At 40.1% G+C, this 20,508-nt stretch overlaps 1 protein-coding gene across 9 annotated transcripts; it reads right to left on the bottom strand.

The window, feature by feature from the left end:
* Nucleotides 1-225: 225 nt before the first annotated feature.
* Nucleotides 226-14,700, bottom strand: LOC123512094 (centrosomal protein of 78 kDa-like). Of its 9 annotated transcripts, none has more exons than XM_045268303.1 (10): nt 12,814-14,700; nt 11,532-12,681; nt 10,007-10,143; nt 9,241-9,417; nt 6,913-7,087; nt 6,157-6,335; nt 4,727-4,944; nt 4,192-4,308; nt 3,415-3,603; nt 226-2,138 (listed from the first exon to the last, which is right to left on the bottom strand). In XM_045268303.1, exons 2-10 carry the CDS (start codon nt 11,761-11,763, stop codon nt 482-484), a joined length of 3,081 nt encoding a protein of 1,026 aa, XP_045124238.1. In that variant the 5' UTR covers nt 11,764-12,681; nt 12,814-14,700; the 3' UTR covers nt 226-481. The 9 variants fall into 9 exon arrangements, with proteins under 9 accessions (XP_045124238.1, XP_045124245.1, XP_045124237.1 ...); XM_045268310.1 differs by having other exon boundaries at nt 11,706-12,681; XM_045268302.1 differs by having other exon boundaries at nt 11,532-11,769.
* Between the last annotated feature and the right edge of the window lie 5,808 nt (nt 14,701-20,508).

Below are 20,508 nucleotides of genomic sequence, written 5' to 3'. Positions count from 1 at the left end.
GGTTCTAGAGGCAGTGACAACATTTCTGCAATATTAACTGGAGAAACACTCTTGAAAACCCTGCCAGTGATCTTTGTGGCCTTGGAAGCCGTGTTGGTGAGAGAGTAAGGTGTTTGTCTGACACACAAGCAGCAATATTTACTTCAATGCACATTCTTCATTCGCTCTGAGCCCAGTAAGTGAATGAGTGAGCGAGCACTGAGTGAATCTCTTAACAAGCACACTGCATCTTTGTCCTGAGAATCCAACACTTGCTTCACAAACTCATGTGGGCGATTAAAATAATGAAGACTGTGCCCATTAATCTTATGACCTCCATACACCCTTCCTAATGTCAATAAAATGGTATTATCATAGCCTAAATTTCTTCAAATGCCATCAAAATATGCCAAATGTCTTAAAATACCATAAAAACATGCCAAATTGTCTTAAAATGCCCTCAAGAACATGCAAGACTGTCTTAAAATCCCTTGCTTGGAGTCTAAAAATCCTCTTCACCACCTGTGTTTACATCCTCAGGAATAGAAGTGTTACTCAACGTGAGGCCGGAGAGACTCAGATCTTCACAATCACTTAAGTCAATCTCGCTTCCACCTGGCAGCTCCTCCATTTCCCCATCCTCCTCCTCCTCCTCCTTTGCTCGTTCCTCCTGACAAACCTTTCTCTTGGTCCAGGATGTGTGTGAGTGTTGCAGGTGCTCACTGATGGACACAGAGGAGGAAGAGGATGTGGTGCCTCTCCCTTGTACTCGTCCTTGCAGCCACACACTCAAATTCCTCATTTTGTCATCATCTGTCTCACTGACCTCGTTGCCCTGTATTCCCAGTGGTTTGTTCCTAGATGATCTGCTTTTCTTAGGAGACTGTTTCTGTGGAGACTTGCTTCTCTGAGGTAACTGGCATCTTGGTATTGGATGAGCTTTTCTTGGTGATTGGCTGGGAGGTGACTGGCTTGAGAATGACTGACTTGATGGAGAGGAGCTACCTGATGATTCTTGATAGTCTAGTATGTGTTGGTACAATGGTTCTTCAGCTCTCTCATCGTTTGGTGTTGGGCATTCTTGGTACAGGTGACTTGAGGGAGTTTTCTGGAGTAGTTGTCCTTCTTTAGAGATCTTATTCTTTAAAGTGATGGGTGACTGACTTTTTTCTGATCCTTGGCTCTCTGGTTTTAAATAAAGCATTTCCTTCTCAGACTTCTCTTCTTCATGCCAGTTACCTTCTAAGAGTCCTTGTGGAGTGTGGATCTCCATGACTTTGTTTAGAAATGAAAGCTCCTGAGATTGCACTTCTGTCTCAAGCTCTTCATCTTCTCTCACAGATAGGATTCTCTTTCCATATATTCCATTGGCATGTTCATCAGTCTTCTCATTATTCCACTCCTCATTAATTCCTTTATTCTCTTTGGTCCCAGATTCCACTCTTACTGCAACATAATCACTGCTAGATGAAATTATTAGTTTTTGTTCCTTGGCAGTCTTTTTGAAGTCACCAATATCCTGATGAGTATTACCATTAAACTGTGTTCTCTTCTGTATCTCTTTCTCTTTCAGTGGACTTGAATAGGCCACAGAATCACTACCTTTGTTGCTTAAATCTTCACTCTTGCATTTACTATTCTTTATCTTAGTAGTCACTCCCTCATCCATATCTCTATCTAGCATTGTTTCCTCTCCTACATCTTCCTTGTTTGCCAGCTGGCCGTGTGTGGATGAAGATGATACGTTTCTAGACTGACTAGATATCATGATTTCTGAAGTAACTCCTGTGTCATTCCTCTCTTGTACTTCACTCCCAGATGTGTGGCCTTGACCAACAAAATTCTTCTCAGGTCTGGTAGCATTCAACTTCTCTTTCTTCCTTTTATTTGACAGTTTTGATTCACATACTACCTTTTCCAGCATTCCATCACCTCCCTGCCTGCAGTCACTGGTATGCAATGCAGGGATGGGTTGCTGCTGGCTGTCAGGGGAGGAAGGCTGGTGAATGACCACAGGAATAGGTATTGTGGATGATGGAAGGAAGGATAAGTTTCCTGAGAGAAGCATGCTGTCTGGGTGAGTTTGGGTCTTACTTGGTTCCATAGGTAGGTGATAAGATGGACTGACACCACCAGACGATGATGACAGAGAGTCTTCTCTGAAATGGATGTTGAAGATGTGTTCAGCAAAGTTATGATGATTGAAGAGAAGTTCAGGTATAGGAAGTCACTAATAAAATAAATGCAAAAAAGCACAATAAAGATATTGATGAAGACCACATGTTTTCTTCCTAAAGACAAGCCAAAGCAAATGAAATGAAGTCAATCAAATACATACATACACCAAGAGTCTCTGACTCAAAACAAGGAAAGCCAAGACAAGACGTACAGCTCTCACACTCATACTCATTCACACCAATATCTTAGTCCCTTCATCTTTTACCCCTCCTACACAACAAAACTACTCCTAAATAAAGAAATGAATAAGCAAATAAACAAATAGCAAAATACATCAGTAAGTATATATCAAACTAAACCAAAACAGGTATTCTGCTGATTTTCCTTGGAATGACTACTGCTTCTGTGTCAGAGACCCATCTCTGTGTGCTGTACATATAACAGAAGTAATAGTGTCTGGCATGGAGACTTACATTCCTGCCTCTTTTTCTCACCCTAAACCTTTCAAACCTTAGTTTAACATGGCATGTTCTCATGCTATACTTGAAAAAGAGGTTGCCTAAAAAATACTTGATCTTTCCTTCACCTGAATCTCATGTGCTTTATATATCTACCTGGAATCATGCCAAATCTATTCTTTAACTTGTCAAACACTCTTTCATTAATAAAAAAATATCAAAATCTTGATTCACATACTGCTTTCTCCAGCCTTCCATCACCTCCCTGCTTGCTGTCACTGCTATGAGATGAAGGGATAGGTTGCTGGCTGTCAGAGGAGGAAGGCTAGTGAATGACTCCAACTCCACTTGAGACTTCTGGCATCTGGCCAAAATCATCTCCACAAACTTTACTTCTTCATCTTTCCCTCCTTTATTTAATTCTGATGGCACCACTGTCATCACATGTCTTTAAAGCTAAACCCTACTCTCTAACTTCAGCTAATAACACTACCTTGGAAGATTCTGGGCTTGTCCCTCCGTATCCTCCTCCCTCTGACCAGTACTCTCAATCATTCATACCTTTCCCTGGTAAACTCTGGAACTCCCTGTCTGCTTCTGTATTTCCAACTTCCTATGATGTGACCTTATTCAGGAGAGGTTTCAAGACATTTATCCATTTCTTTTGGCTAACTCTCTTGGATCAAGGTAACTAAGTTGCCCTCCCTCCCATTTATTTTTTTATTTTTTTGTTGTTGCCCTTGGCCAGCTTCCCCTTCTTACATAAATAAAAAGATGTCAACAGTATAGACAGACTCACCCAGAGTGGTGCATCATGGAGAGGAAGATGTGGAACTTAAGGAAGCACTCTTCAATGTGGGTGAGTGTGGCCTCATCCAGTGTGTGAAGGCCCTGCAGCTGTCTCTGTATGTGGGACAGCTTATGTTCCAACTTCTTCCTCTGCTCACGTTCCTTCTGGTATTTCTTCCTGTATAGCTGCAGTTTCTTTCTGAAGATGACAAATATTATCTTTAATCACTGATAGATAGCCTTACTCTTAACTTCAATTCATCCCTGTTCTTATTATTCTAATTCTACCAGTTTACAGTCTAGTTTCTTCTACTGGTTTTTCTTTATACAGTATTTCATCTTTCAAAGCTGTAGTTTCTTCCTGAGGGTTCACCAATAACCTTATTATTCTTTTTACCATTCTTCCCTATCCTTATCAATGCTCTGGATCTCTATTCTCACTGCTTACACTAACAAGGATACAAGAAAAAACTGGATAATTACAAAGAACAGGCATGACAAACATAATGGATTATAAAATTGCCAAATTAAATTGGTTCTCATCATTTTGTTGTTAATGATTCAGACTTTGCAATGGAAAGCTACACTAAATCATTCATCTTAACTTCTGATCATTGGATAAATTTTTGAAGCAGTTGCCTTCGTACTTCATCTCATTCACAACTGCCTCAGGTTGGCCTAAGATGGTTTTCCTTCACACTATACACACAGAGAAGGTACACAGAATCATCTACCTTAATCTCTGATCCTTGAACAAACAAACATTTTAAATCAGATGACTCAGTACCTCATCTTCTTGATATCTGCCTCAGGAACAGGCTCATTGGAGAGAGGTTTGGCTTCCCCACCACCCTCCCACTCCCTGCTGTACCCTTTCACCATGGCCCCTGCTGCCAGTCCCTCCCTGAAAATTAACAAAAACACATTCAATATATGATATAAGAAAAGTGTACCAAAAATAAGCATAATATAAGTTTGTAAAGAATAACAGATTGCTTCTTTCTAAATCATACATTACAATCAACAGAATTATTCACACAAGAATCTGAATATCAACTGAAATTAATCCTACAAATTATATTCATAAGGATCAAAGTCAGAGAAGGAAATATCAAGAAATGACAGAGCTAAAAATATAAACACAATAAAAAATAAGTTATTTCCATTAGAATAACACATATACACAAAAAAACATTCAGAAGAGATCAAGCCAGAAACAGACAGAAACAATTAGAAACAAGATATCTACATCATCATCAAAACTCATACCTAGAGATATCAAAGATTAACTCAGCTAGACACACAACACAACAACTTGACACCTTCTCTCATACAGCCTGTGCTCCACCCTCCAAGGCACACCCAGCTGGGAGGGAGGTGTGGGTCTTTTGCTGGGATGTACGTGAGGGACCTGCTTGCCCTTCCTGGTCTTCATGATCCTTCCACTACCCCTGTACCCTGGTTTGCCTCCTTGCCGATAGCCATCACCCAACACGGCCTCCTCTTTCTCCTCCAATTCTGAGGTCCTGAGCCAGCTATACTGTGTGTTAGGGAAAGGAGGGTATACAAGAACCATTAGGTACAACTGGTATAAAGCACTGCACACTGACACTTCAATAATCCACAATCTATCTTTCTATCTATTACAGACATACATGTCACCCCAAATGCAGTCTTCATGATTAATTAACTAGCAGTAAAGAAAATAATGAGAACTGAATATTATAAGCCTATCTTTAGGGAGGCGGTGGCATAGTGGATAAGGTGGTGAGCGTGGGATTGGGCAGACGTCCACGCGTAGGTTTGAATCCCACCACGTACAGCCTTAAAACACTTTGCCATTTGTCGAGTGGTTTAAAGTTACCTACATATCACCATGATACCCAGGTTCTAGGTTGTTTCACTGAAGATGAGCTTGAGCGGTGATATGGGCCCTAATATGGGTACCACTATAAATAAAATTGCCTGCGCCACTAATGGGCGGAAGCTGAACAGCGCTTCCAATACACTCTTCAAGTGTGCCTACAGGCGCTATAGGCCTTACCATATAAAAAAAAATATATATATATATGATATAGCCTAAACAAGTACAGTAATACTCAATTTCTTCTACATGCATGCAGGAAAAAAACATCAACTGAACCAAACTGACACATCCTTGGGAGACAAAATAATAGAACTAAACATTATAACTCATATAATTAATGTAACATGGACAAACAAATGACACTTAATTTCTTCCACTCATTCTGGGGAGAGAGGAAAAAAAAAAAAAATCCCTGGAGACATTATCAAAGAACTAAAGTTCCTACCAAACTCCCTAATAACATCCAATTTCTACCATACTAATTCAACATGACAAGAACTATTGCAGTAAACTATCACATCCCTGGACAAATTATAAAATTTGGGGGGCCACCATGGTACAGTGGATCCGTGTCTGCTTTGGGGTCCGAGGGATCTCCAAGCGCACGGGTTCGAATCCTGTCTACGGTCTGAGTGTAGGTTGGGCTTCCTCACTCGGGGCAACGGTTTCCTAGCAGGTGGGCTTTGAAATAGGAGGTACCCTTAATAAGTATCCCCTTTAGCCCATAAATTCCCGTGAAAAGCCCACATGGTACACACACATATATATATATATATATATATATATATATATATATATATATATATATATATATATATATATATATATAAAGAATGAAACATTATACTAAATTCTCCAATGCCACTCAGTTTTCCAAGCTCTAACCTGAGAGCTAACCTCTGAGCATCGGCCCTGCAGGAGGCTGGCCAGTTGCCCCACCACAGTGTCCGGCAGGAAGGGGTTATTCCTAAGGTCCACCACCTCCAACGTCTGGTTGGCATGCAGCAGAGCCTGGACTGAGGCACCACCCTCTGTACCCACACCACAGTGCTGCAGGTCCAATGCTAATGGAAACACTGCTATGTTAAAAAAGACTCATACTATTTGTTGCTCCTTAAAATTCACATGTATGAGTATCACTGCTATCACAAATAGGTTTTTCTTACCCACTTTAACTCAGTTTTTGTTACTCATGCTTAAACTATTCATGAATCACACTTAGCATCACTTAGTTTTATTTGTTACAGAGACTTAGATCACTTGCCTTCTCTTAAGATTCATGTGTGTGACTGGAGTAAAAACTGCACTGATTTTGTCTGACAAAACTCTATTTGTTATATTTTTTCTTTATACATATGTAGCAGAGGCTGGTCAACACCTTACAAAATAAGAAAAGATATTTAATATGGCTACAGTATTGCTTGCGAGTCAAGCAACTTTCACCATTCAATTCAGTGTTTTATATTTTCCTTAATCACAAGACCTCTGACCTGCTCATCATCTTACAAAACCTAACAATTAAAAATACTCAACATACCAAAGGACTTCAGTTGGAGACAAAACTCTAAAGAAAATTATCAAGAGTGAAGTACCTACTGCTGAACATTGGTACATTACTCAATGGCACCATGCCACACTCACCTTTGATCCAGAGGTCCTCGGTGAGAGCCTCGGTGATGGCAGCCACACCCTGATCTCCAAGTGCTGGGTTAATGTTAAGAGTAAGGCGACGCAGACCCTTCATGCCATCCAGGTGGGGCTGCCTCTGTCTGAGGGTGTCCTGCCACATTGCACTGTCCCTATTCAGCCTCTGATGCTGCAAGAAGAGACGTGGCAATAATTAGGTAATGTAGCTTTCCTGATAATGCTACCTCTCATTCCTTACTTCCTGTGTTGTGTTATTCTGCTAACAGTATCCAAAACTGTAAAACTCTAAACCAGTATAAGAAATGCATGAAAAAAATGGAAAAACTGGTGAATTACTTTGATATGGAAAAGTGTTGATCGTCAAGTAAAGAAAATCTCACACACACACACACACACACACACACACACACACACACACACACACACACACACACACAAGGTAATTAAAGATATGTAGTCCAAGTGGAGAGCAGTAGACAGCGGAGTGCCACAGGGGTCAGTATTGGCACCAATACTTTTTCTCATGAATATAAACGGCATGCCAGAGGGAGTGAACAGCTACATAAATCTGTTTATGGACGATGCAAAACTGTGCAGAGTCATAAAACAAAAAGAGGATTGTGAAATACTGCAGAAAGATTTAAAACAAGATCTGGAAATGGAGTAAAAAATGGGAGATGGAATTCAATGTGAACAAAAGCCATGTCATGGAAATGGGAAAAAGTGAAAGACGACCAGTGGGAATCTATAAGATGGGAGATGGAGTAGAACTAGAAAAAGTAAAAAAGGAAAAGGACTTGGGAGTGACGATGGAAGAAAATAATCAACCGGTAAGCCATATTGATAGAATTTTCAGAGAGACGTATAATTTGCTAAGGAATATTGGAGTAGCATTTCACTATATGGACAAAGAAATGATGAAGAAACTGATAAGTACTAAAATAAGACCCAGATTGGAATATGCAGGAGTGGTGTGGACCCCCCATAAAAAGAAACGCATAAAGATATTGGAGAGACTACAAAAAATGGCTACAAGACTGGTTCCAGAATTTAAAGGGATGACATATGAGGAGAGACTAAAAACTATAGATCTACCAACCCTGGAACAGAGAAGAGAGAGAGGGGATCTGATACAAATTTATAAACTGATCAACGGAATGGACCAAGTGGATAATGAGAAACTAATCCTGAGAGAAGAATATGACATTAGAAGCACAAGATTGCATAGTAAGAAACTGAGGAAGGGAAGATGTCTGAGAGATGTTAAAAAATATAGTTTCCCACAAAGATGTGTTGAGACTTGGAACAGTTTGAGTGAGAAAGTGGTGTCAGCAACGAGTGTGCATAGTTTAAAAAAAAAAAATTTGATAAGTGTAGAAATGGAGACAGGGCCAAATGAGCATAAAGCCCAGGCCCTGTAAAACTACAACTAGATAAATACAACTAGGTAAGCACACACACACACACACACACAATGATATAAGAAAACTGGAAAGGATACAGAAGATTGCTACAAAGATGGTGCCAGAATTAAAGGACCTCATATATGAAGAACGACTGAAGGAAATGGGACTGCCAACCTTACAAGATAGAAGAGAACAGGGGGACCTAATAACAATGTATAAGATAGTAAATGATATTGAAAAGATAGACAAAGAAGACCTGGTACTGTTGACGGAAGAAGATGGAAGGACAAGAGGACATGAAAAGAAGATCAGGATGAACCTGTGTGTGGATATTGGAAAATACAGTTTTCCACACAGAAAGGTGGAAAAGCGGAATGCATTGGATAATGAAATTGTCACAGCACATAGTGTGCATAACTTTAAAGAAAAACTAGATAAATGGAGATATGGCGACTGGACACTATGAGCCCCGCTCGAACCCTGTACAATACAACTAGGTAAACACAACAAGGCAAATACACACACATACACATGCATACAGAAGCACACACACACACACACACACACACACACACACACACACACACACACACACACACACACACACACACACACACACACTTTTAAAGTAAGATAGGATAAGTGTAGATATGGAGACGGGGCCACACGAGCATAAAGCCCAGGCACTGTAAAACTACAACTAGGTAAATACAACTAGATAAATACACACACACACACACACACACACACACACACACACACACACACACACACACACACAGACTGGTCAGTACAAGCTCTGATCTCTTTCCACACAGGGAACATCGGCTGGATGACCAGCAAACAACTATGGTGATTACAAAGTTTTGTATCTTCATCACTCAAGCTTAACAGGTCAGCATTTTCCATAAAGTACCTTTATGAGACATGCGACAGCAGTGGCTCCTCTCTCTGCCACCCCACAGTTGACCAGTGACAGGTGAGTGATGCTGGGCACATTCTTGACTGCCTGACACACACTCTCTGTTCCAGAGTCTCCAAGACTACAGTTCCTCATGACTAGAGACTTTACAGTACGGGCCTTTCTTAGTCCCTGAAACAGAATGGACAAGAGGCTCATGGATAAATGGGTTATAACAAATAGATCAAAATTTTTCTCAAGTAATAAAGGGACTGGCCAGTTCCTGAAAGACCCAAAAATTTTAAAATTTACAGTACAGAAAAACAAAATCTTGTAATTGATATTAAGACTAGTAGATAAGAATTTGGAGGACATGTCTATGTAGCAGCTTAGGGAGGCGGTGGCGTAGTGGATAAGGTGGTGGTGGTGGGATCGGGCAGACGTCCACGCCTAGGTTTGAATCCCACCACGTACAGCCTTAAAACACTTTGCCATTTGTCGAGTGGTTTAAAGTTACCTACATGTCACCATGATACCCAGGTTCTAGGTGGTTACACTCAAGATGAGCTTGGGCAGTGATATGGGCCCTAATATGAGTACCACTATAAATAAAATTGCCTGCGCCACTAATGGGCAGAAGCTGAACAGCACTTCCCATACACTCTTCAAGTGTGCCTACAGGCGCTATAGGCCTTACCGGAAAAAAAAAAAAAAAAAAAAAAAAAAAAAAAAAAACCTGTGTTCCTGAGGCAGCACCGCTCAGCACCGGTCAGCACCTCACCTCACATAGCAGCTTGAGGATCCTGCCTGCAAGCCTCACACCATCCAGGCTCAGCAAAGTGAGGGTGAGGGAGGCCACCACACACACCCCCACACCCTCCACTGCACGCTCCACTACCCTTGCCACCACTGCAGACACTGGGAGAGACAAATTAACATTAGAGTGCCACAATAAAATTGCTGATAAGTTAATAATTTTCTCCAACAAATACTAAACTGGGTAGGTAGTTGACATCTAGGAACTGAGAAATAAATCATTACCAAAGTATTAAGTAGTACGTAAATACACTAGTACTTCATTTGGAACAGGCATCTCAGCAGGTCTTTTCTGTTTCTTTCTGTTGCCTTAGGCCAATGTTCTTCTTACATAAAAAGCCAAATAAAAAGCAACAGTACAGTAGACACTCAAAACTGGAACGTCTAAATAATTTAACTTTTCAATAGTCAAACACAAAAGTTTGACTTAGCTAATACTCAAAAAAATACCTATTAGTTGAACGTCCGTCCACGTGGCTGTAAACAAAGGGTCTTTACCTTCGTGCCACCCTACACGCGCCACCAGCTGGCCACTGCAGCCAGTTGATCCTCCGCAGCCATAAGAATAACATTATCCTGTGCTTTCTCTCTGGAGTTTTTTTTTTTTTCATTTAGGAGTTTACAATGGCACTGAAGAAGCTTGTTAGTGGTGAGAATAAGTCTAGAAGAAAGAATGTAGTGACAACCATCGAATGGAAGGAGATTATTGATAAATACGAGAAAGGAGGAAGAATAACCGATCTACCACTACTGAGTACTGTATGGTTAAATCTACAGTAGCCACAATACTGAAAAGGGAAGCTCATTAAAAGATTGGTGTGAAAATGCAATTCAAGCGACCTGCGGCAGTGGAAGAAATGAAGAAATTGTTGATTGTGTGGATAAACGAAAAGCAGATGGCTGGTGATACTTTGTCAGAGGGCATAATTTGTGTGAAGGCTAGGCTGCTGCATCTTGATCTTATTTCTGATACTACATCTGACTCCAATGATGATTTTAAAGCAAGTAAGGGGTGGTTTGGGAATTTCAAGGAAAGAACTGGAATTCATTCTGTTGTGAGGCACGGTAAGGCCACAAGTGCTGACAGAGTTGCCGCTGAGAAATTTGTGCCCGAATTTAAGAAATTTGTGGATAAGGAGCACTTAAACCCACAACAGATCTTTAATTGTGATAAAAGTGGCCTGTTTTGGAAAAAAAAAAAACTATCAAACAAGACCTATATCACAAAGGAAGAAAAGTGTTTGCCAGGACACAAGCCCATCAAAGATAGGCTAACCTTGCTTCTGTGCATCAGTGCTAGCGCCGACAGCAAAACTAAACTGCTACTGTTTTCTAAACTTGGATTTGGCAATGGCTGGAATGAATTACCTGATTCATAGGTACCATCAATAGTCAAACTTTTAATACTCGGACAGCCATTTGGAACAAGTTAAGTTCGAGTATTGAGTCTCTAAGTCTAATGTATTGGCAAACACACACACTCAGCACACCTTCATTGGCCTTTGGCACACTGATCCTGAGAGAAGAAGGCGAAACTTTGTTTTTGAGAGTGTGGCACAACACCTCCAGGTGGTCCAAGTCAACGGTGTCCAGGTGAAGGTCCAGGCTGCCCCGAGAGAGCTGGTGGGTGAAGTGTGGTACAGGGTAACTGCCCAACAACTCACATGACAGCCGGTAGTGGCGGGTCAGCGTCTCTCCAAGCAGCTCCGGCTTCTCTGTCATCCTGGCCTGTCATGGAAATAAAGAAGTCCTTGAGTTATGCCAGAGTTCTGTTCTGCATCATGTCATAAGCATTGGTTTTGGCAGAGATCAGAACAAGCCAGCCTAAGTAAGCATCTACAGTAGCTATGTCGTTCATCATAAGTCTACACACTGCTGGAAATATTCTGGATACCCTGCATCTCCCCTTCCATATTCAGTGAGGCATTAAGCCATCATCTATTCTTATATTCAATATCTAGTGAGGCAAAACTGGTCACATTACATTCATGATTTAATAGAATCATTCTTTCAGTCCTTCATCTACACAACTCAAGCACCAAGGAGAATGCAATCAGTTCTGGCAGCCAGCCTGGCACATGTATGATGCACCACCCATATTTAACTCACTCCCCAAACACATAAAATGCAACACAGAATGCAGAATAAAAAAATTCAAAACAGAACTACATAAGCTCCTTATTGACTCTTGATGAAGCCCTTATATTTGGATATACTTCAAGTTGAAGGACATCAAACTGTTTAGAAGACTAAATAAACATGTTACACAGGCACACCACGAGTCCACACCAACGGGCAACGGTGGACCACCACGACTGTCATGCAGTGTCAGGCAGCGGTGAACCACCACGATTGTCAGTGTCAAGCAGCGGTGGACCACCACGATTGTCATTGTCAGACAGCAGTGGACCACCGCGAATGTCAATGTCCGGCAGCGGTGGACCACCACGATTGTCAGTGTCAGACAGCGGTGGACCACCACGATTGTCAGTGTCAGACAGCAGTGGACCACCGCGAATGTCAATGTCCGGCAGCGGTGGACCACCACGAGTGTCAGTGTCAGACAGCGGTGGACCACCACGATTGTCAGTGTCAGACAGCGGTGGACCACCACGACTGTCATGCAGTGTCAGGCTGGACCTGTAAACCAGAAACAAGTCAATAGGTAAATTGGGAAAACAACCGAAAATAAGGCATTTCTAGATACAACCTTGCCATTAAACATTAGGAAAGAGATAAATATGAAAGTACTGAATAAAATCTCATATTTACCATCTGCTTTCACTCCCCACAGTCCACACGCCCCCACACTCATCCCTGCTTAGGCTCAATGCTTACAGCTCGGCCTCAGACAGTCAGACTCCACCGCGGCCCGCGCGATAAACATTAAACATTGTGGAATGCGACACTTGGACACTTCGACACACCATCCTTCGGCCTCGCCTGATTCACCTTCCTGTATGTAACTAACTCCTTTCTGGCTGGTTGATTAATTGATTGATAATTGCATTATTCTTCTTCTTTCCTTCCTTTAATATATTTATTTATTTATTCATTTTCTATGTGTTGTTGCCTACCGTAATGGTACCTGTTATCCTTTTTCATTTACCTACCTGCTACATACTTATTCATTCGTTCTTCTTTTTTTGTTATTATTGATTATCCTTATAACTAAGCACACTATACATTTTTCAACATTATAACTACCTAGGTAGTGAATTCTTTACCAAACTATATTCCTCTCTCTCTCTCTTTCTCTCTACACACACACACACACACACAAAGGTAACTCTAAAACAGTCACTCTTTCTCTTACCTTAATTTGGCACTCTTCACTCCCAGGCATTAATCTCTTCGGCGCTGCGCTCTCCTTTAATCTTCTTTCTCTCCCACATATTCTCCCATCAGCTGATTCATTTTACCGTAAAGCTAATATGGTGTATTAAGATGCCGTAAACAAAGTATAAGATGTAAATAAATGTCTTAAGCAGCCAGACCAACTTAATTACTTACATTTTCATGAACTAATTATGAAGCATGGATATATACAAGCGCATTGGCATATTCTCATAACACTGAAATGAAAAGTAATTGCTACCTAGCTTGAATTATATGATTTGAACGGCTTGTTTCAGTGAGATTAGGATGAATATAACTACTAAAACAGATGGAGACTTGTTCCTGAAACAATTTCGTTTTTTTTTTTTTATTTATTTATTTATTTTTTTGCCATATTTCACAATCCCTTCCTTTTACTCAACTCACATGAGCCTATAATGCATGAAGACTAAACAAAGCATAAGAATGTGCTATAATACATGTTACTCGATCATAGTCACAAAGTTACTCAATATTGCTATATATTTGTAATAAGACAAAATACAACCCAAGAAAATTCCAGAAACAGATGAACATACAGGACAGTATATATACATGTTCTCAATAAATAAAGTATTGCCACAACTATTGGTATTTAATTGCACAGTACACATATGTACTTACAGTGTTCTTCCAGTAGCTTGTATTGATCTGAGTGTAGTGGAAATGTCAACAACTCAGTGAGAATTACTGTATCTGATAATACATGAGTTTCATGAACACTTCCTGACCTCCACTACACTTGCTGACTTACATCAACTGATTATGATTCAGTTTAATGGTCCTTACAATCACAACCTCTCTACTGTTGGACTCACACTAATAGTAGCTAGTGATAATTTCCAAGAGCTTAAATGGATACTTGCTGATCTCCACCACCTCTTTCTTGCAAGGCTCACACTAAATGATATGGATTTCATTAATCTAAAGGACATCACATGGACAAGTATAGGAAAGGGAGCAGTAGTCTTTCCTAATAGTGGTAAACTGTGGGATGGAGGGCTTGTCCATTGCATCACCATGAACCAAACAATGTTAGACAGGATATAATATATGTATCAATACTTGTAGACTGTGTATGAAAGGGAAAGGCAGTCTCTGTTTGTGAGAGTACAGTGTTGGTCTAGTCTCTTGCTACAAAACACATCCCTTCCTAAGACTCACACACACACACACACACGCCCGGTAGCTCAGTGGTTAGAGTGCTGGCTTCACAAGCCAGAGGACCGGGGTTCGATTCCCCAGCCGGGTGGAGATATTTGGGTGTGTCTCCTTTCACGTGTAGCCCCTGTTCACCTAGCAGTGAATAGGTACGGGATGTAAATCGAGGAGTTGTGACCTTGTTGTCCCGGTGTGTGGTGTGTGCCTGGTCTCAGGCCTATCCCAAGATCGGAAATAATGAGCTCTGAGCTCGTTCCGTAGGGTAACGTCTGGCTGTCTTGTCAGAGACTGCAGCAGATCAGACAGTGAAACACACTGCAGTCTACACACTGTAGTATCAAGCTCACAACAATAGTCACTTTCTTACCATCAGTGACACTCTTCACTCATTTTAAAAGATAACTTTGTGCAGCTTCACATTTAAAATTTTGCTAAAAAGTCATTACTGATACCAGACTTTGCCAAGAGACTTTAAACTAATTTTCAATTTATTATTCTGCTTTTACAATTCTTGCAACTATGATGTTATGTTGACAAATTTTTCCATTCAATATTTAGCCTTTGAAATTCAAGATAAAACACTTTGCTGAGGAACACATTAAAAGCTTGTTTCAAACAAAAAATTTTGTCATTCATTATTCTAGCAGGTAAAAATTTTTCTATAATGCTCTTAAGATCAGTTTCCAGTAAAAAAAATAATAAAACTTTGCTGAAACAAACTCAAAACTAGCTTCACCTTTATTATTTTGCCTTTCATAATTCTGACAGACAGTATAACACTTTTCTGAGACAAACTTAGAACTACAGTATTTAGATTCGTCAATATTTTTACTTTAAAAAACCTTGAGGATATATTGCTTCATGACAAACTTTAAAAAGTTTCCAATTAAATGTCTGACCTTTTACAATTCTTGCTGATTTAACACTTTAAAACTATTTTTCAATGAAATTTTTCATTAGAGTTAGTCATGAATATCTTGTAGTGGATTTAGCAATGTGTAAATAAGATCTGACTCTCACTATCATCTACTGGACAACTGTTACTACTGTTTCATTACTCACACACATTCAACTAACTCTCTCTCTCTCTCTCTCTCTCTCTCTCTCTCTCTCTCTCTCTCTCTCTCTCTCTCTCTCTCTCTCTCAAAACACACACACACACACACACACACACACACACACACACACACACACACACACACACACACGCACGCACACCGCGTAGGATAGTGGTTAGCACACTCAACTCACAATCAAGAGGGCCGGGTTCGAGTCCTGGTAAGTGGCGAGGCATATGGGCAAGCCTCTTAATGTGTGGCCCCTGTTCACCTAGCAGTAAATGGGTATGGGATGTAACTTGAGGGGTTGTGGCCTCGCTCTCCCGGTGTGTGTTATGTGTTGATGTGGTCTCAGTCCTACTCGAAGATCGGTCTATGAGCTCTGAGCTCACTCAGTAATAGGGAAGACTGGCTGGGTGACCAGCAGACAACCGAGGTGAATTACACACACACACACACACACACACACACACACACACACACACACACACACACACACACACACACACACACACAGACCGGTATCACTAACTAGTGTAATATGCAAGATGTGTGAAAGAATAATAAAGAAACAATGGATCGAGTTCCTTGAAGACAACAAATTAATATCAAATAGCCAATTTGGTTTTAGAAAAGGACGGTCTTGTGTAACTAATTTATTGAGTTTCTATTCTAGAATAGTTGATAGAGTACAAGAGAGAGAGGGATGGGTTGACTGCATCTACTTGGATTTAAAAAAGGCGTTTGACAAAGTGCCACACGCAAGATTACTATGGAAGTTAGAGGAGAAGGGTGGCTTAAAAGGAAGCACATTGAGATGGATAGAAAATTATTTGAGGGGGAGAGAAATAAGGACGGTAGTTAAAGATATGAAGTCCAAGTGGAGAGCAGTAGAAAGCGGAGTGCCACAGGGGTCAGTATTGGCACCAATACTTTTCCTCATTTATATTAACGACATGCCAGAAGGAGTGAACAGCTACATAAATTTGTTTGCGGATGATACAAAACTGTGCAGAGTTATAAAGCAAAAGGAGGATTGTGAAATACTGCAAGAAGACCTAAATAAGATCTGGGAATGGAGTAAGAAGTGGGAAATGGAATTCAATGTGAACAAAAGCCATGTCATGGAAATGGGAAAGAGTGAAAGACGACCTATGGGAATCTATAAGATGGGAGATGGTGTAGAACTGGAGAAAGTCAAAAAGGAAAAGGACTTAGGAGTGATGATGGAAGAAAACAATCAACCAGTAAGCCATATTGATAGAAATTTTAGAGAAACATATAATTTGCTGAGGAATATTGGAGTAGCATTTCAATACATGGACAAAGAAATGATGAAGAAATTGATAAATACTATAATAAGACCTAGATTGGAATATGCAGGAGTAGTGTGGATCCCTCATAAAAAGAAACACATAAGAAAATTGGAGGCTACAAAAAATGGCTACAAGAATAGTCCCAGAACTTGAAGGGATGACATATGAGGAGAGACTAAAGACTATGGATCTACCAACCTTGGAACAAAGAAGGGAGAGAGGAGACCTGATACAAGTCTATAAATTGATCAACGGAATGGACCAAGTGGATAATGAGAAACTGATCTTGAGAGAAGAATATGACATCCAAAGCACAAGATCGCATAGTAAAAAGCTGAGAAAGGGAAGATGTCTGAGAGATATTAAAAAATATAGTTTCCCGCAGAGATGTATTGAGACGTGGAACAGTTTAGATGAAGAAGTAGTGTCTGCAACGAGTGTGCACACTTTTAAAGTAAGATTGGATAAGTGTAGATATGGAGACGGAGCCACACGAGCATAAAGCCCAGGCCCTGTAAAACTACAACTAGGTAAATACAACTAGGTAAATACACACACACACACACACACACACACACACACAACTTGGGCATGCACACTTCTCACAATGATAAACATTAGCACTACTTGTATATACTACCTTCAGTAACAACAACAACAATAATAATAATAATAATAATAATAATAATAATAATAATAATAATAATAATGATCTATAAACCAGGCCAACAATTACACACAGGATGGCCTAGACAAAGCATACGACACACACACACACACACACATATGATGAAGAAATTGATAAGCACTTTAATATGACTCAGATTGGAATATGCAGGATTAGTGTGGACCCCTCATAAAAAGAAACACATAAGGAAATTGGAGAGACTACAAAAAATGGTTACAAGAATGGTTCCAGAATTTGAAGGGATGACATATGAGGAGAGACTAAAGGCTATGGATCTACCAACCCTGGAACAAAGAAGGGAGAGAGGAGACCTGATACAAGTTTTTAAATTGATCAATGGAATGGACCAAGTGGATAATGAGGAACTGATCCTGAGAGAAAAATATGACATTCGAAGCACAAGATCGCATAGTAAAAAGCTGAGAAAAGGAAGATGTCTGAGAGATGTTAAAAAATATAGTTTCCCGCAAAGATGTATTGAGATGTGGAACAGTTTAAATGAAGAAGTAGTGTCTGCAACGAGTGTGCACACTTTTAAAGTAAGATTGGATAAGTGTAGATATGGAGACGGGGCCACATGAGCATAAAGCCCAGGCCCTGTAAAACTACAACTAGGTAAATACAACTAGGTAAATACACACACAGTGCCTGTGGAGTGGAAAAGAGCTGAGGTGGTTCCCGTATATAAGAGCGGAAGGAAGGAAGAACCTTTAAATTACAGACCGGTATCACTAACTAGTGTAATAATATGCAAGATGTGTGAAAAAGTAATAAAGAAGCAATGGATTGAGTCTCTTGAAGACAACAAATTATTATCAAATAGCCAATTTGGTTTTAGAAAAGCTTGGTCTTGTGTAACAAATTTATTGAGTTTCTACTCTAGAATAGTTGATAAAGTACAAGAGAGAGAGGGATGGATTGACTGTATTTATTTAGATTTAAAAAAGGCGTTTGATAAAGTGCCACATGAAAGATTACTATGGAAGTCAGAGGAGAAGGGTGGCTTAAAAGGAAGCACATTGAGATGGATGAAGAATTACTTAAGGGAGAGAGAAATAAGGATGATAGTTAATAGATATGAAGTCCAAGTGGAGAACAGTAGACAGCGGAGTGCCACAGGGGTCAGTATTGGCGACAATACTTTTTCTCGTATATATAAACGACATGCCAGAGGGAGTGAACAGCTACATAAATCTGTTTGCGGACGATGCGAAACTGTGCAGAGTCATTAAACAAAAAGAGGATTGTGAAATACTACAGGAAGACTTAAAGAAGATCTGGAACTGGAGTAAAAATTGGGAGATGGAATTCAATGTGGACAAAAGCTATGTCATGGAAATGGAAAAAAGTGAAAGACGACCAGTGGGAATCTATAAGATGGGAGATGAAGAACTAGAAAAAGTAAAAATGGAAAAGGACTTGGGAGTGACAATGGAAGAAAACAATCAACCGGTAAGCCATATTGATAGAATTTTTAGAGAAACGTATAATTTGGTAAGAAACATTGGATTAGCATTTCACTATATGGAGAAAGAAATGGTGAAGAAATTGATGAGCACTAAAATAAGACCTAGATTGGAATATGCAGGAGTTGTGTGGACTCCCCATAAAAAGAAACACATAAGGAAATTGGAGAGACTACAAAAAATGGCTACAAGAATGGTTCCAGAATTTAAAGGGATGACATATGAGGAGAGACTAAAAGCTATGGATCTACCAACCCCGGAACAGAGAAGAGAGAGAGGGGATCTGATACAAGTTTATAAATTGATTAACGGAATGGATCAAGTGGATAACGAGAAACTAATCCTGAGAAAAGAATACAACATTAGAAGCACAAGATCGCATAGTAAGAAACTGAGGAAGGGAAGATGTCTGAGAGATGTTAAAAAATTTAGTTTCCCGCAAAGATGTGTTGAGACTTGGAACAGTTTGAGTGAGGAAGTGGTGTCAGCAAAGAGTGTACATAGTTTTAAAGAAAAACTGGATAAGTGTAGATATGGAGACGGGGCCACACGAGCATAAAGCCCAGGCCCTGTAAAACTACAACTAGGTAAATACACACACACACACACACACACACACACACACACACACACACACACACACACACACACACACAAACACACACACACACACACAGGAGTAGTATGGACCCCTCACAAAAAGAAACACATTAGGAAGCTGGAGAGACTACAAAAAATGGCTACAAGAATGGTCCCAGAACTTGAAGGGATGACATATGAGGAGAGAGTAAAGGCTATGGATCTTCCAACATTGGAGCAGAGATGGGGGAGAGGGGGATCTCATGCAAGTTTATAAATTGATAAATGGAATGGACCAAGTGGACAATGAGTATCTGATCCTGAGAGAAGAATATGCCAGTCGAAGCACAAGATCACATAGTAAGAAACTGAGGAAGGGAAGATGTGTAAGAGATATTAAAAAGTATAGTTTCCCGCAAAGATGTAGAACAGTTTAAATGAAGAGGTAGTGTCTGCAAAAAGTGTGCAGTTTTAAAGTAAGATTGGATAAGTGTAGATATGGAGACAGGGCCACACGAGCTTAAAGCCCAGGCCCTGTAAAACTACAACTAGGTAAATACACTCACTTTCTCTCTCTCTCTCTTTGCCCTTTGGTACAGTTTTCCAATTTTAACATTGTTATTTTCCATATGTGAAATTATATATGCAGTGAAGCCTCAGCTCACATATGTTCTTGCTCATAAAAAGATTTCTGGAGCAATTTTTGCATTAGTTCATGAACAATGTGTTGATGCGTGAACACAAAAACACTCCACAAATAGTCAGTTGGCAAACTCACGATCACTTGCTCAGCTGTGCTTTGGTTTGTCCACTGAGCAGTG

This window comes from Portunus trituberculatus, chromosome 32 (genome assembly GCF_017591435.1).
Source record: "Portunus trituberculatus isolate SZX2019 chromosome 32, ASM1759143v1, whole genome shotgun sequence".
NCBI lineage: Eukaryota > Metazoa > Arthropoda > Malacostraca > Decapoda > Portunidae > Portunus > Portunus trituberculatus.
This window is presented reverse-complemented; position numbering and strand designations above follow the sequence as displayed.

Bases quoted from the DNA above. Each gene is read 5' to 3' on its own strand.
- LOC123512094 (XM_045268302.1), bottom strand. The intron at 4,945-6,156 runs GTTAGAGCTTGG...CCTAACACACAG, and splicing joins GCTCAGAGGTTAGCTCTCAG to TATAGCTGGCTCAGGACCTC. The intron at 3,604-4,191 runs GTACTGAGTCAT...TGTCATCTTCAG, and splicing joins GCAGATATCAAGAAGATGAG to AAAGAAACTGCAGCTATACA.